Genomic DNA, 18,102 nt, shown 5'->3' with positions numbered 1-18,102 from the left:
TATGCAAACTATTATTTTTAAATATACACTAAGTGAGGTAATAAATAAAACAATACTATGTATAAATCATCTTCTTTATTCATAAATTGTATCATAACGAAATAAACTTTACCTCATTTCATAAAAAAAGTGACACACAGCCATATCAAATGATTAAATCATTTCAGCATACAAATCATTTATTTCAGGTCTGATAGACAGCTCTGTGTCATCAGGAACAGTGTCATTTTCATACAGCTGACTGTCTTCATGACTATTCTCTGCATCATAGGCACTTGACGGATTTTCCTCCTTTAAAATCAAACCTAACTTCTTTTCGTTTATTTTGTTGATAACATCAATATTGTTGCGAGATGTAAGTGCATTTTTAAATGTAAGTAACCAAGTGTTGTATGGAGATGGATCAACTTTAACACATTCATGTCTAAAGAAGGCCATGGCACCTAATGCTTTGGAATAGTTTCCATCCAAATTACAGTATATAAGGCTTTCTATAGCATCTGTCATGTCTGGAGCAAGATCCGACAAAGTTTTGCCATTATTTGTCAGTGTTTGGAAATCATCAATAGGGTCGATTGTGCCAATTCGTACTGAACCTTTATTATTCATTATAGGCAGTTGGACTTTGGGCATATCAGAGTCACCATTTGATTGATCTGGATTAACAGATTGGTTCAGTATAGTAGCATCATTTCTTCCCTGGGCCTTAATTCTTCTTTTTGGTTTTTCTTCAACTTTCTTCAATTGGAATAACTGTTTCAGTTTATTTATGGGATCCCTAGATCTTTCCTCAATCAAAGGAGGTATTCTAAACAACATCATAATGTCATCTCTAGGCTCCGGTAGAGGCTTGCCTGGGTTCATTGCTCTGTATGCAATACAGTCAAGAACATACTGAATGGTAGGACTGACAGTTTCTGCAATTGGAAAAGCTTCAGCATCATCAAAGGTGTCATCATAGGCTGAAGTTAAATCCATGGCTTGAATAAGATCTTTGAAAGCATTAACTTGCTCATCAGAACAGGCAAATTTCTTAAATTTTGTTTGTGGAAATGCCATATTCTTAATATCTTCTTTAAAACAAATTCCTGCCATAGATAAACAAAGACAGTCTTCTTTTGGATCTATCACTGGCATTATAACAAACATCTTAGGGGCATTTCCATTATTATATACTCTTCTCACAATACCAACTAAATTTAACTCATGCAGGCTCTCTGTCAGGCATGTTATTGCATACTGGGCCTTTTTGTCTGATATCCTTCCAAATATATATTGCAAGCCATCACCATTAAGACTTTGCCATTGAATATTATCAGCATGAGTAAACCCATAAACTGACAAAGACTTCTCCCCAGGCTCATAGAGCATAGATTTATCAAATTCAGACAGTGGAATTATTTGCTGGCCATAATGGTAACCTTTTACAATATCTACAGGTTCTACTGTGCTATAGTTTTCAGTGTTTACCAAAACTTTGTTTCTCATTACCCCTTCAGTAGTGCTAGAAGTAGATGTGACAGGATCTCTGATGGCTTTCTTCCAAGGCTTTATTACAGGCTCATCTTTTGTTTTGACAAATGCAGAGATAGGAATTTTAATGTTAGGGCCAATAGTCAACTCTGCATTCCAATGCCATGCGGTACTGGTAGCCTTCTTTTTATAAAAGAGTAAATATCTCATGACATAATCAAATGTAGCTGTAGCACCTTTGGTCACTTCTACAAAATGACGTGCCAAGTCAATGTCATCCCCTTTATGATTTTCATCAGTAAGATCAAGACCAATAACATCCACTTCAAAATTCTCCTCCTTGAAACCATTTACAACCTGCAGAAACAAATAAACTTAAGAATATTGTTTCATGTTTATGTACTGACAAGATCTTAGAAATAATATTGGTATTTTGTTTGTACCAATAATACTGCAAGGTACAGTCGAGTTCATAAATATGTGTATATTTTTTCACCTTAACTCGTTGCCATAAGGTAAAAAAATGTACACATATTTATGAACTCTACTGTACCAGAATGTTTCTTCAAGGTCTACTTTATTTAATATTTTACACATAAGTAGCAACCAGTTCTTGTAATTCTCCAGCCAGTATCAATACCCTTAATGTGGCAAGGGCTAGGAAATGGTTGATAAGTTCATTTTAGTTTTCAATGTCAAGCTTTTACAGCAACAAACTGATTGAATACAAATGCTCACCATTTCAATCTGGTCATCATTTATTTTGGCAGGTGATTGGAAGTTAGTCATCAGAATAATCTTCTTGTTCACAATCTTAGCTCGCTCCATTTCCTTCTTGAATTGATCGGCAGCCACAATCAAGGCATCAAACCAATCACCTCTGCTCTTTGTTGGCTGAAATTGATATTGGTACAAAATAATAATTTATTATTTATTTATGATAGATATATCTTTTGTATTTTGTAAGTGTATTTATATTTTATTTTAATATACATATAGTAAAAATTCTAACCTGGACATTAAAATACTTAAAATCTAGATCCTCACCTCCTTTGGAAGATCTCTTATCATTTGCCATGTAGGGGTTTGCAGTTGGTATAGAACATCAATGTGCCTAAAAGCTCCCTCAACTTCTTCAGCCATAGTGTTGTTGGTTTTCTTTGACCCTAGTAATGTGACACCCACAAAGTTATTAGCCTGGGTCATTATCTTGCGCTCTATTATACGAGCAGCGCATTCTTTGGCTTTCAGAAAGAAATTTTTATTTTCTTCTGCAGGAGCCAACTCTTTTTATTATCTTCTGGTAATGATACATTTCTGCCGACGTCTAGGATAATGATAGTACCTTGATCTACCTTCGGCGCCATTGGAGCTATGAAAAAATAGGAAAATACTATGGGAAAATATATAAAGGTAATTTAAAAATCCAATATGCACCCAATTTGCGTCACGATGAGGCAAGAGTAACTCTTGCCGGAAATTGGGAAACTCCAAAGATATAGAGAAATACTTAATCATGTAAATACTTACTTTCACTACTCCAACGGAGTACAATCTAATCACGAATACACGAAACTCCTTTGGATTTAAAATTTAATTCGTTAAAACGAATGGGTTTAGTTTGAACTGAACAAAAACTCTGCTATTCTCACTGTCAATAAACAACTTCACTTCAACCGATTTCCACAACACAGCACGAACGAAACAAGCAAGTCTTGACTCGTCGACTTGTTAGGGCCCGCGCACACGGATGCAACAGTTGCACGGCGACATTTTTTGTCTCTGTCGTCACTTCTTGGACGCACGACAGAGACAAAAACTGTTGCCGTGCAACTGTTGCATCCGTGTGCGCGGGCCTTAAGATATCATATCAGTATGATGGTTGCGTTGCAGTCACCAACGTAATTGTGATTATTATAGTGCCTGTTTCTTTCAACCACGCAGAGTTAAAAAGTGATGAACTGTCACCATCGACAAGAGCAATAGCTGTAACCATCATACGACTTTACTTTGTTTGAGTCATATATAAAACTGCTAAAAATTTAAACCAATTTGTTGTACCTGACAGCTGTGACATGTTTTGTGATACTTTTGATTATCTGTGGTAGTTTTCCTTTTGCAAAATCGCCAAAATCCAAAATATAGAGATGGTAATGGTATACGACGGCAGTATTTGCGGAAACTGTTTAATATTATTTATTTATTTAGTATAGTTAAATATTTTGGTGTTCGATTTTGAGTAAATATGAATTTAATAGAAATCAACATTTGCGTAGGCGTAGCTACGAAATGCTACTCGGAAAAATAATTCAAGAGTTCGTTTTTAACTTTAGAATGGATTCTATCTGATACGTATGATCTTGAAATAAAGTATGCCGCTTACAATTGTAAACAAAAGTAAAATGATTGCTGAAATCATGAAATTTTCGTTTCACCACAGAGCATTTTACTGCTATGTTGGAATGAGTATATGGATCTGTTTTTTAATAACGGGTAAGTCATTCCAATACACATTGATTATGTCCGTAAGAGTTAAACCAAATCAGGGACATCATTAATCCTTTCTTAACCTTTTGTCTATAAATATTATCATACACAACTTCATTTATAAATTCATGTTTCTAGTCATGTACAAATACATATCAGTTGGAGAAGATGCAACTGTCATCAAGAAGATTGTGCAGAATGAATACATGTCCAAAAGTGATATCAAGTATAGGAAGATATATCTACGTTCTTGTAACCCACCTGACAGTATTGTGAGGGGAGCTGAAGGTAATTAGCATAATTATAATTTCTCAAAATGTTGTTTATAAAATACTAGCTTTTGCCCGCGGCTTCGCTCGCGTTAGAAAGAGGCAAAAAGTAGCCTATGTCACTCCCCATCGATTCAACTATCTCCACTTAAAAAATCACGTCATTTTGTCGCTCCATTTTGCCGTGAAAGACGGACAAACAAACAGGCACACACTTTCCCATTTATAATATTTGCATGGATTGATATTAACAAATGAATATCAAGCAAAGTCTTTGATTGAGTATCAATCTGTTTTTGATGATTAAAAATATAATTTGGGATAATGTTGACCCTCTCAAGTACTCTCTATGCGTGGCTATTTCACATTTTAACAGTACAATGATGTTACAGCCATGGTGGACAGTGATACTTGGCTTCTGCAAGGAGTGCTTGTGGTCACAAGACACGGTGACCGAGGACCCCTCACACATCTGCACGGGGGTGACAAACTGCCCTGTGACACCCCACCGCCATCTCCATTGCTGAAGACGTTAGTAAAAAACAAAAAGATAATGAAAATTGAGCCCAAACTAAATTATGTGACATCAAAATGGTATCTAAGTAAATGATGCTCATATCCAAATAATGAATAGTATAACAAATCACAACTAAATGGGCTACTTTCCTACTAGTAAAATCAGTTACTTTTTAAGAACTGTCGAAACATTTGCCAATATGGAATTTATATGGCAACTAAGTGACAATACATGATGGTCAACTCAGTAACATATAAATTTTATTAAATAGAAATGATGCGTAAAAAAAACTACTGTCCATAATTTTTCTTCTAATTATCTGGTGCTTTATTTTGTACACTGCATAAAATATTTTATAGGAATATAGCCTATTGAAATGTAAAATGATAAATTTAATAATTCATTCAATGTATCTAATGTTCATGACATATACATATAAACCTGGTGTTATTAATAAACTATCTGTATCTGTAAGAGCTAAATGTGCAACTGATAACCTTTAGAGGTCACCATTTTTTTTAAATGTCTATTTGAGATGAGGCACAGATCAAGCTGAATTACAAAGAATATCTCATGATGCCTTTTGACATGTGTGGGCATTACAGATTAGATTATTTATGTAAGATATTTCATATAGGTATGAAGAATGGGTGTCAAACACGAGCTCGGCCGGGCGCGCGTGGTGGGTGGCGGGGCCGGGGCCCTTCCACAACTTCCCCGCGCTGCCGCCGCGCGCCGCCACGCGCTGTGCGCTCGGACAGCTCACGCCGCAAGGACTGCTGCAGATGCTGACTGTCGGTATGGCTCTCGTACTGTTGGACGTAGTAAAATACTACTGTGATACGAAGAATGGGTGGGTGGGGCAGTTGTCCCCATGCGGGCAGGCAAAGAATGCGGCAACCAACGTGAGTAACTATAGAAGCCTGATCAGAGTGGAGTGGAGTGGAGAATGCTGCCAGATGGCAGGACCAAATGCATGTTTGCAGACATGCTTCGATTGTTGAAAGACTATTTATTGTGGCCTACAAAATTCTGGCTAGCTGCTGCTAATTTCCAACAACAATAAGTCTAGTAGACTTCCACAATAAAAAAAAATTGGTTAATTTTTCTTCTAGAATACTTGTAAAAATAAAATTTCATCTTATTTTCAGGCAATATTTTGAAAGAGGCTTATGGAGAAAAACTTGGGCTAGAAAATTCGGATCCAACGGGAAAACGAGACACTGGTAAGTCAAGTAAAATTAGTTTACCTTTCATAGAGTTTCCATGGGAAAATCAATTTTTTGTAGATACCAAAAAATATATAAAATACATGAATTTCAAGGTTTGTTTGGATAACCCATAGCCTACATTTTAAAATTCGCTGTCTGAATCTACTAAAAAAAAAAAAGTGGTTTAGGTTAGAGAAAAAAAAAGCCAGAACTCATTTTATTTTACACTTTTGTAACTTTTGACACAGCAATTATTTTTAATTTCAGGAGACGTTATAATGTACAGCACGCGATACCGCCGAACCTTCCAATCTCTAGCAGGACTCGCCTGGGGCCTAGCCGGTTCCAATGCGGGCGCTCGACTCGCGAAAGCGAGAGAGAGTCATAGCGTCGCCTTCTGCTTTCGAGAATGTGCTTGCGCGGCTCACCACGCGCTCAACAAGTTAGTACCTTAATTATGTACCATAATACTTAGTAAAGGTGTTTGTACAAAACGTTTCAGTCTAGCCTGGGCTGGGTTAGAGTTTAGAGCCAATATGAGCGCCAAATTCGTTAGACTGAGAGATAGTCTCCATCTGTTTCCGAGAGTATGCTTGTGCCGCTCACCAAGCGTTGGACAAGTCAGCCAGTAGTTATAACTGGTGTCTAGCAGGGCTGAATCTTTGCCTGAAAGTTGGTGGATGGGATTGAAAATGAAAGAAACAGTACTATTTCTTTTGTTGATTGTTGTGCAAAAGGGTGTTTTAAAACACATTAGTTAAATATTTAATTATTTAAAAGAATTGGCTTGTGATGAGACTTATTGTTCCGGTCCATACTGTTGGTGTGTAAAGTGACTCTCATTACCCCCAATATTGGTATTTCTCTTCAAATCATACAAAATATTTGAAAAACTTAACCAAAAATACTTTGTCCTTCATACCTTAGTTTTCTTCAAATTTAAATGGTCTGTTGTTTATAAATAAATTCATTTCATTCCAGAAAAATCAGCATCCAAGCTAAACACCGCCTAGACAACCACCCCGCACTCAAAGAGCTGGTCACCAAACTATCCACAGTCCTCTTCGAGTCGCAGGAGCACCCGGACCCCGACGTGGTCCGCGACGGCGCGCTGGCGCACATGTGCCACGACACAACACTGCCCTGCGTCAGGCGGCCCGAGAAACAGAAGATCAGCTTGAAGAAGCTGAGGCAGGATACCGTGCCGGGGAAGAAACTGCTGGAGTATGAGGTAAGTATGGATAAAAAATATGAAAGTGATACATCTAACGAAAATGGAAGCAGCGAAAGTCTTAACAGGGATAGTAGATTAGAGAAAGATAAACCAAATGTGAAAAGACATAAAATGGTTAATGACGATATCTTACTTCAAAGAAATTTACAAGAGGCAACTAATAACAATAACATTGAATCTGATAAAATGAAACAACAGACGAAAAAAAATACATCTGAAACTAACATATTTGAAGACCATAATGTTCTTGACAAGGACGATACATTAGAACAACATAAACATAATGTTAAAGGGCGTGAAGTGATCCGTAAAGATTTATCTGAAAAGTATTTGCTTGATATTGAAAACGATAATGATAAAAATCCCTTGAAAAATCAGAAAGAAACTGTGCCTAAAAGGAATTTATTAGACATAGATATAGACACTCTTAACATGGAATTGGATTACATTAACAACCAATTAGATTTCAATAATGAGATAGGACGAAAAGCTAGAGATATCATCGGTAAATATTACGATACTAAAGATAAGCAGAAGGCTCCTTTAGATTTCGATGCTCAAATGGAAAGAGAGAAGCTACTATACTATCAGCAGAGATACATGGATAATGCTGATGCATATGACGATGTTGTTATTGTTAAAAAGAATTTGGACGCAGACTTTAATTTTCCAAATGACGCTCGTATGGATACAGATTTCGATGAAGAATATAAAGAACCTACGCCAGAAATAACAGAAGAATTTTGTATAAGAAAGGACCACATTACTTCTCTATTCGCGTATTTAGAATGGAGCTACAGACAAGAAATCAAAAATATACATAACAGAAAACGAGGCTTGCTTTTAGCGTACGGCTTAATGCACAACATAGTGCAAAATATGATTAAAATGATCTCAGAGAATAAACCTAAAATAGTCATTTACTCAGGACATGATAAAACTCTGCAACCATTGATTTTAGCACTTGGACTCACAAATTATCAACACTACAATGTAAATTATGCCTCAAGAATGATATTCGAAGTTTACAGAAAGAAAGATTTGCGCGACGAATTCAAATTCACGAAGAGGAAAGCCGTTGCGCAAGATTTTTACTTTCGAGTCGTTTACAACGGGGAAGACGTTACTAACAAGTTAAGTTTTTGCAAAAATAAGCAGAGTATAGTGATGAAAGTAGCGGACCCGATAGACGATATGAAGACGTATAATACTTACCTATGTCCAATAGAAAACGTTGTTAGATTTATACATGACGATTATTTCGCTATTTTTAACGTGACCAACTTCAAGGATGCTTGTGCGACCTATGGGAATCTCAAGCGTGTTTAGGTTACTTGTTATACTATTGGATATTATTATATATTAATTAGCAACGTCCAAAATGGAGATAAAACTTAGTAATTGGCACTGCAGATGCAGACCAAATAATGTGATTTAAAGTAACATAATGCGATCTCTTGTACGCCACTACAACGTTAATTCTTCTTATAAGACTTAAAACAAATAAACTGGCATGAATGGATGTGACTACCTAAACCTGTATTTGTATATAATTTGAATTATTTACTTGCCGAATGAACGTTGGGTGGTCAATTTTTTAATGGAAAATGTTTAACATTGCAGAAATGTAAAATAGTTATCGAGAAATCTCTTATATCAAAACATAATGAAATCATCATCTAATCTGCATTATTTAAAGTCAAGAAAAAATACAAAAAGGCTATGCATAATTTCTAGTTTAATTTATACAAGTTTGTATAATATATTTTTACTAAACATTCCGAAGGTAGCTTATTACTTGTAACACGGATCTCAATTAAGTTAACACGGTACTTAACTATACATATCTACTAATAACGAGTACATTGTACATATCTCAAAGGCTATATTATTTGATAAAATACTCTTAGCGACCTACTAGATCTTACTTAATGACATTGAATTGTTAACATATCATTCTTTTCCTTGCCCTTAGTGTGAGAGTAGAATAAGAAATTCTATAAGTACTTCGATCGATACAGCCATTCTAAGATAACTTTATTATTTTGTTTTAAATTTAAGTAGTTTTATAAAAAACTTGTAAAATGCATTTACTGTGAACTGAATATGACTTTTTTGGAATTTAGGTTTATTTATACTGAAAATTGCCAATCTTGTCAGTAAAAAAGGTCTGGGAGCGTAGCCGAATGGCATTTCTGCCACACGAAACGCCACCAAAACGCCGCAGAAATGTAGTCTGGCTCTGTTGCGCCAATTCGCAAGAGCGATAGAGATAGATAGCCACGAAAGAGATAACGTGAGCGTTTGTGCATTCGGCCATAGAGACATTCGGCTACGCACACTGATGTTTTTAAATTTGCTATCTTTTTTAGTAACAAGATTGCTGTGCCAGTTTATACTAATATCTAATGTGACTTACATATCATATGTAATTATAATTATGTAGTGACATTTTAGTTTATAATTATCTAGATTGAAATCTAAGACTGTACTACCTGTAAATACCAATAATTCTGCATAATAATGTTAATGAGTAAGACATTTTATTTGAATTCCTGTTTTATTCATTTACTATCGAAATAATACATTCCATTTTTTATACAAACTTTAATAATTTATTAATATTATTTTTTCAAATTCAATGTAAAAGGCTAGAACTATAAAATAAGAAGTGTCTTTCATTTATTAATTTATTTGTTCTAACTGTGAATGAAATACCTGACCTAAACATACCTGAAAATCGCTGAAAAATTTGTTTGTAAAATACTGCTTTTTAGTAATAGTGTACAGTCACCGGCATAAATATGTGATGATTTCTATACCTTGTCACATTAACGTCTTGTTTGAAATGTCATGCGAAATTGTCAAACGATTAAAAGCGACTAGGTACAGAAATCATCACTTATTTATGCCGGTGACTGTACCAATAGTTCAAATATGAAGATGCTTATAATGCTGATAGGAGAGACGTTTCTCATTTGTTCTAGATGAGCCCTGATGACAGCTCTATTTTGTTGTGTTGTGTTCCTATTACTAGTTATATGTTAACCCTTTTTCATGTCGCTGGTGATTGATCTCAAGAAAAGCAAGTTTAGTGGATTTGGTAATATTTTGAATGGGAATATCCATAGACTTCTGTTTCGTGACGTTGACGTGTCTGTTAACTGTAGTTTATGCAACTGGTCTATATTCAATGGATCGGATAAAGCGTACAAGTGAATTTATTGTTAGTAGAATGAAGAGAGAGTCCGTCATTTTGAACACCTCGCCCGCTTAGCGATTTCTGCTGCTGAATGTACCTGGAATGAAAAAGGGTTAAGGTTCTTATTAAATAACTATTGTGCCATGACTATTGTAACATTCAGTTCTGTTAATATTTATAAATATTTAATTATTTTTAACGTTACCATATTTTAATGCAAGACTGCAGCTATAAATTATTATTTTAACTTGTGATATTTTGAATGTCTTAGAATTTATAACTTTATTTTTTAAAGAGATCTGTTTTTAATATTCATAATCTTAGTAATGAATGCGTGTCCACATAATATTTATTTTTGTTTTCCATGAAATTATGATTTATTTTGGTATCCAATTGGAGTAATAGAAACCAGTGCTTTTTGTGTAGAATTTGTATTTAAATAACCTACAACGCATAATAACCATATGTGACCTTGACTAGTTTCAACTTGTACCTACCTATTTTATTACACAATTCTTTCGCATCATCGATTATTAATGTTCTTTTGTATAATGTGTAACCGTAAAGGTAAGAATCCACAGGATCGCATGCATCGGACGCATTAATTGTATAAAAAAATCACACAAATGCCACCCACCGTTTGGTATCCGTATCGAAAATATCAGTGGATGCGATGCGTCTGATGCTTATCACTACGAACAAATCGACGCCTACTTTACGTTCCTATTTTAACCCACCGTTTTTAGGTACTTATACGACTAATAAAATAAAGGATGTAATATTTTTCACAATCTCGGACTCCTGGATGTTGTAAGTGTATCATGGTCTTTATTTTGATCTGTAGCACTTTACACAAAGTACTGTTAAAGAGACCAGCGGCCTGTTATGGTTGTCAAATAGCTGCACTCAAGGCACAACTCGGACACTGGCGATTAAATATATGAAAGAGGCGCGTTTCTAGCACACAGTCTAAGCTCGTGTAGGTGAACGCGTACTATGCTTGTATGAGTGAAATATGACAGGTCGACTGTTCGCGTTTTTGACAGGCGGTAACTGTGAGGTAACCGAGAGGGGGTGGGCGGCACTCTCAGCGGGGAGCGGGAGTGGCCATACTGTACGATAGTACTCTTTATTATACTGTGCTCAAGGACTTTCATTGTTGAGCCATTTAGATGTCACAATAATTTTGTTTTTTCATAGTTAAGCTACGACGTGTCCAGTATAAAACGAGCTAGAAGCACAGTATAATAAAGAGTACTATCGTACAGTATGGTCACTCCCGCTCCCCTCTGAAAGTGCCGCCCACCCCCTCTCGGTTACCTCACAGTTACCGCCTGTCAAAAACGCGAACAGTCGACCTGTCATATTTCACTCATACAAGCATAGTACGCGTTCACCTACACGAGCTTAGAATGTGTGCTAGGAACGCGCCTCATTCATATATTTGATCGCCAGTGTCCGAGGTGTGTTAGAAGTGTCCGTACCTACTGAGTTACCTACATGTCGTTAACGAGCTAAGAGCGCAACCACTTCAAGCCCGTTAGGAAACATTTTGAAGCATAACCGTACCACACCGTACTGTAATTATGATTAAGTTAGCACCAAATAATGTACAACAAAATGTAGAATAGAAACGATGTCACTGTTAACTGAATTGATTGACCTTGAATATAAAATAAATGCCATGACGAGATTTTTGTGTTTTTAATGTCTGTCACAGCTTTTTCATACATTTTAACCCTACGTACATACATACGTTAAGCTCTTAGTATGATTTAAGTATTATGCGGTAGTGTAGTAGACCGCTTATATTTCTTTAGAACCAATATAACAAAGAGAGATTACTGTTTAGGTATACATATATCTACGGCGCAAACGTTGGGCGTCTGGGCTAAGCCCCCTGCTTGTCTGTTGCTCAATTTTTTCCATTATTACACTTATATGATGTTGAGTTCTACTTGTATCCCTGAACACGCTTACCATATATAACCGGTGGACACTAGGTATTTGATAATGCAAACATTGTAAAACATGGAAAAAATGGACCAGATACATTTGCCCCGCTGTACCTTATAAACAAGTTTTAGGCTACATGCTTAACCGCCAACACCTAAGGCTTACAGTGCTAATGCTAACAGCGATATAACTAAAGGTAGATAAGGATATTTTGAGATAAGCTTAGCAAGATTTAACCTACATTTTGTTGTATTGTAGTGTAGGTATTCAACCAACCACCGACCACAATTGTATTGCGTGCAAATAATGCACATATAGGTAGTAACATTTATATTCACCCACTACTATTTGCATTTGTTCAGCTGTATCATCAATGCGCGGGGCCGATTCGCACGAATAGTTAGTTCAACCTGATTTCGTTTTGACGATGACGATGCCTATTTGTTCGTGCACCTCAGGTGTGCGAGCGGGAGAATCTATGAGTACAGTCGAGTTCATAATTATGTGAACATATTTTCACCTTAACTCTTTTCAATAAGGTGAAAAAATGTACACATTTATGAACTCGACTGTACCTAGTTCATATTTAATATACATAGTTGATTATCAAATTAATATTGTCATTATCATATTAGCATTTACGGTGTAGTTTTCCAGGACTCCGAGCGGGGAGCATGAAGCATTGGCATAAAGGGATATATCATTAGATTTTTCATAATAATATGACTTATATGTGAGTATTATCAACTGTAGCATCTTAAGTAACTTTAATTTATTAGCAAATTCTCATTTTTATCCCATTTGACCCTATCAATAACAAAAAAATTACAAAAAAGAAATTGTACGCTGCTCATGGTTCAGTTTGTGCTTGTACTAATATGTATTCTGTGGTTTGTGCAAGTGTTCTATGATACAAAATCAACGATGAACGATGGTATCAACCTATACCACCAACCAACCAAGTCAACCAACCAACCAACCAAGGTGCGTATTTAGTAAGTTAGCTTGAAATATAATGCTAATCTGACATCATTTGCCGCCGGGCTAGTTCTTCAGCAAATTTAGCACGGGCGACAATCTGTTTTTCTGTCGTCCAAGGACGACCCGTGGCCAGCGTAGTCCTTTCCGCAGGTCGGATTGGAAAGCTTGGCGGACCGGGGTTTGGAGACCCCTGACCAAGGCGATTGTATTAAAACCAGCAATTACAAACAAGAAAAAATGACTTCACATCGAGCTCTCTCTGCGTCTACCTGCCTGCCCTGCTTGATGAAACGAAGGGCATGTTACACTTAATACGTAGGGCGTGCTACGGCGTAGCACAACTGCACGCAAATATAGTCTTATTACTTTAGACACGAGAAATAACCGAGTCCAAAAATTATATGTAGGCGCATTGCACAGTTCGCACACCGCATTTTGATTGGCACCTAGTGTCGATGTTTGAGTGGAATGTGTAGGTAATAATATTAATAATTGTAGTACCTATTTACTTAATACCTGCTGATTAACCTACACGTGATAGGTTTTCCGTATGAGAAAATAATGTCGGCCTTTATGTGGGGCCCGCCGGAATTCGCAATAACAAGATCTGTTTCATCATCACGCGATTTTTAATACTGCGTAAAAGTGTAACGAGCAGCTATTTCGGTCGGGTTCAGGATTAAGGCCTGATTTAGACGGCGTGCGAACTCGCATGCGATTTTAGTTACATTGCGGGCTGTTGAGGTTAGATTAATTTTGCACAGCCATGAAATACCGCAATGTAATAAAACTCGTATGCGAGTTCTCGTACCGTCTAAATGGGGCCTTAGGTACAATTCGTTAAAACTTTGCAGATTTACGTGTTTGCAGTATCAGGAATGTTTTCTCCTCGTTCAATTATAGTGATATCGTCTAAGGGCGTTTTCACATTATCTGATCCGATATCAGATATAGGACCGATATCCTTTCTATTAAACTAAAGGCGTCAATTGAGAGTTTTTACTTTTACATCCTATCGGATCGTATAATGTGAAAACGTAAAAATCGAGAGAAATTGCTGTAGGATTAATCAGTTTTATCTTTTAATAAAAACAAATAAGGATCTCAAATCACCATGAGTGGAAGCGATAACAACGCACAATATGTAAACGTAGGGTAAACTCGTCTCATTCGGTGACACGCCTAATTCGGTTAAACAACCAAAAATCGTCTTTCGGAATAGTGCTTCAAAGCTTGTATCACCGAATTAGGCGTGTCACCGAATAAGGCTAGTTTACCCTACCCATATAAGACAGAGCTTCCATACTTACTATTTAGCATATTTTCATGTAGGTACTTCAACATTATCTCAATCATCATCGGCTTCTTTCAGTAATCATAATACCTACTTTTGTTGTTTGTTGGTCTATTACGTACCTACTTAATACACTAACTTGCATACTTACTTGCTTATGTATATATTTTTATCCATTGTATTTATGGTACCTTGTACAAATTGCTAGATTTTGTTACCCTTTTTAACTCTTTCCTCTCATTTACTCAAAGGTTAACTGGAAGAAATCCCTCTAAGGGATAAGTTCGCCTTTGTACTTCACATCTCAATGTGTATGTTATTTTTAATGTGTTTTTGTACAATAAAGAGCTACTACTACTTACCTATTCAGGGTGTCCACTTTCTGGAAAGTCAGGGAAAGTCAGGGAAAAGTCAGGGAAGCTCATAGTGGTCATGGAAAGTCAGGGAAAGTCAGGGAAATGATTTGGAGGTCAGGGAAAAATTTGGCACCAAGAAAAAAAAACAAAAAGTATTGAAAAAATAATATGATTACGCGTTGGCCACATCCATAACAACAAAGATGGATTCCCGGTAGTGATTTTAAGGCAACTTAGAATTGTCTCTTTAGACTTTTTATGACAAATATAGTACCTGGCCTCCATCCTAGTGATTGCTAATGAGGGATATCTTCATGCTTGACCTTAATTTATCCGGCTCAAATTCGTAAATGCGGAAAAATCCAGATTTTTTTTTACTTTTCGTGCCCCACCCTCACATTCCAAAATGGCGAGGGGGATCGGGTATAAATTCAGTTATTGTGATTCAGATTAACTGGAAAGTTGCACCACAATGTCACCATGTACAACATTCATAAGGTAGGTGCTTCTGCTAGGGCGACGTGAAAACGACAAAGACAAAGTTACGTTACGTCGCTGTCCAAATTCTAAGTATCTATTCGATCCGACAATCCAAAGCGGAGTTCCTCATAAAGCCAGTGGCCCAAAACGTCACATAGAGGCGCAATTTTGTATTAGTCAAAGAAGCATAGGAGGATAATAAGCGTGACGATGAAGCACTTGGAAACCTAAAGGCATGTAGTGGCAAAACACCTAAATGGGCATCCCGACGCTGACAACAGAGACAACAGAGAAAAAATTTCGCGCTCGCTTCGCTCGCGTTCAATATTTCTACATACTGTAACATATTTTTGTAACTTAGTCAATACTTCGCCCTCACTATACGCTCGAAATCTCGTTTTCATTTCAAGCCTGCTTTCCTGACTTAGCAAACAAAATGGAGTACCTAGTCTACTCCATTTGGTTTGTTAAGTTATGTACATAATAACTACTACGGGACGTATAAAAGGGGAAAATTTTTCGCGCTCGCTGCGCTCGTGATTTTTTTTGCATACAATGTCCAAGAGCGCCGAAACTCAAACTCGCTCTACCCTGATGTCCTTGATTGAGAGTGCACGGGCCGGCACTGGTATAGCCAAGTTTAATACTTTAACATAAAGGAAAATAGTTGGTATAAAAGTTTGAACTGCCTTGCAAATTTTTATATTTCGTACTTTAGAAAACAAACATATCCCAAAAAATAATTGGCTGTAACAGACGGACAGACAGACACACAAGTGATCCTATAAGGGTTCCGTTTTTCCTTTTTGAGGAACGGAACCCTAAAAAAAATTTTTTTTTTCGGGTTTTTTTAAGACAAAAAAAACTGTTTTTTTGCAACCCTAAGCAAAAGTGACAAATATCATCATAGAATGAAAATTTGGTCAGGGAAATTTTCTTAAATAGTCATGGAAAGTCAGGGAAAAGTCAGGGAATTATTTTTGGATTTAGTAGTGGACACCCTGCTATTGTTCCAGCTAATCTATCTTGTGGTCCAGAGCTAATTCCTAAAACACCTGTACATATTAATTATCGTCTTCCGTAACAAATGGTTGCCCTTAAATCCTAATAGCCACTAACGCGAGATAACAAAAGTGTGGCGAGGCTGAAGGTGAGTGACCCCGCTGTAAATATAGTGTAACTACGTGCGTCCCCGCGCGCACTCATTTCAGCATTCTTTTATTTTTATTAGCGACATTGTTATAAATATGATTCTTTGTTCTTCGATGTTTTTAGAAACAAACGGTTTGGATCTTACTCGTACTTGTACAGTTAACCAATTGGAACTCTAGGCCACTGTAGAACCACAGTATAATAAATAGTACTATCGTACAGTATGGCCACTCCCGCTCCCCGCTGATAGCGCCGCCCACCCCCTCTCGGTTACCTCACAGTTACCGCCTGTCAAAAACGCGAACCGTCAGCCTGTCATATCTCACTCTTACAAGCATGGTACGCGTTCACCTACACGAGCTTAGAATGTGTGCTAGAAACGCGCCTCTTTCATATGTTTGATCGCCAGTGTCCGAGATGTGGTAGAACTATGCCATAGTAACGCTATAAAACATATTGTAAAAAATCTTTTACTGCTTGTCATTTTGACATGGATGTAGAGTGGACTTGCAAACCTGTCCGTTGATAACTTAGTTTCCTTAGTCCTCAATTTGACTAGGAGATTCGATCGTGAGAACTGTGTCGTATATGTGTCGCAGTAAGATAGATAAAGCCGTTATATAGTTATAACCCTAGGGATATAATTATATGTCGTAACATAGTTAAACGAAAGCGATTAATTGCTATCTTACTAGGAATATAACTATAATACTAAACTAGTTTAGTCATATAGTTATATGACTGGATTCAGTTTAGTGAAATGATTGTAGGCAGGAGTGCGGCGGTGCGGCGGAGGTATAGTTATAACCCTAGGGATATAATTATATGCCGTAACATAGCTAAACGAAAGCGATTCCTTACCATCTTACTAGGAATATAATTATAATACGTTACTAGTTCAGTTATATAATTATATCACTGGATTAAACTTAGTCTAGGGATATAATTATAATACGTCTCTAGTTAAGTAATATAGTTATATTACAGGATTAAGTTCAGTAGTATAATTGTAGCAGTGTAGTGCTGCAAATTGCACTATTTGCGATAGTAAATATCATGTTTATCTTAGATTAAATTAAAACTGCCATCGCACAAATCCAAATGCAGATACAATTTAAAAAATGAATAAATCCGATATTATGAAAAGAACCGGGAGCACCGGTTCCTAAATTTTGTCTCGGTTCTTTCGCCACCATAAAATTACCGGGATTTCCCGGGAAATCAAGAATCGGGAAATACCGGGAGCATGCCCTAACTGTTACGTTTTAACTAATATAGCTTGGATTCGTTTGTTTAGTAACCAAACCTTGTGTACTATGTTCGATACAAAATAAACTTTGTTCTAACGTCAGTGACATTGCAACCGAGACTTAATACATAGTAATACGCGATTAAGTCCCGTTTGCAATTTTAAATACCGTATTATAATTATATTCCTAGTAAGATGGTAATCGCTTTTGTTTAGCTAGTTACGGCATATAATTATATCC

The 18,102-nt window shown here is 36.5% G+C and overlaps 2 protein-coding genes across 3 annotated transcripts; one reads left to right on the top strand and one right to left on the bottom strand.

Moving 5' to 3' along the window:
• Positions 1-60: 60 nt before the first annotated feature.
• Positions 61-3,177, bottom strand: LOC125231473 (X-ray repair cross-complementing protein 5-like). Its single transcript, XM_048136952.1, is given in 5 exon segments — positions 61-1,830; positions 2,212-2,367; positions 2,521-2,757; positions 2,760-2,866; positions 3,004-3,177. Coding segments are annotated over 4 exon segments (2,151 nt in total). The 5' UTR covers positions 2,841-2,866; positions 3,004-3,177; the 3' UTR covers positions 61-153.
• Positions 3,178-3,692: 515 nt separating this feature from the next.
• Positions 3,693-11,396, top strand: LOC125231472 (2-phosphoxylose phosphatase 1). 2 transcript variants are annotated; one of them, XM_048136950.1, is made up of 7 exons: positions 3,693-3,966; positions 4,099-4,248; positions 4,622-4,760; positions 5,384-5,544; positions 5,898-5,972; positions 6,225-6,399; positions 6,939-11,396. In XM_048136950.1, exons 1-7 carry the CDS (start codon positions 3,846-3,848, stop codon positions 8,518-8,520), a joined length of 2,403 nt encoding a protein of 800 aa, XP_047992907.1. In that variant the 5' UTR covers positions 3,693-3,845; the 3' UTR covers positions 8,521-11,396. The 2 variants fall into 2 exon arrangements, with proteins under 2 accessions (XP_047992907.1, XP_047992908.1); XM_048136951.1 differs by lacking the exon at positions 4,099-4,248.
• Positions 11,397-18,102: the final 6,706 nt, after the last annotated feature.

Source organism: Leguminivora glycinivorella, chromosome 11, assembly GCF_023078275.1.
Source record: "Leguminivora glycinivorella isolate SPB_JAAS2020 chromosome 11, LegGlyc_1.1, whole genome shotgun sequence".
Classification (NCBI taxonomy): domain Eukaryota; kingdom Metazoa; phylum Arthropoda; class Insecta; order Lepidoptera; family Tortricidae; genus Leguminivora; species Leguminivora glycinivorella.
Note: the sequence above shows the minus strand (reverse complement) of the source record. Positions and strands in the feature narration are given on the sequence as shown.

Coding starts and splice junctions, on each gene's coding strand:
- LOC125231472 (XM_048136950.1), top strand. CDS start 3,846: ATGCCGCTTACAATTGTAAACAAAAGTAAAATGATTGCTGAAATCATG. Junction 4,249..4,621: donor TATTGTGAGGGGAGCTGAAG/GTAATTAGCATA, acceptor ATGATGTTACAG/CCATGGTGGACAGTGATACT. Junction 6,400..6,938: donor GCTCACCACGCGCTCAACAA/GTTAGTACCTTA, acceptor ATTTCATTCCAG/AAAAATCAGCATCCAAGCTA.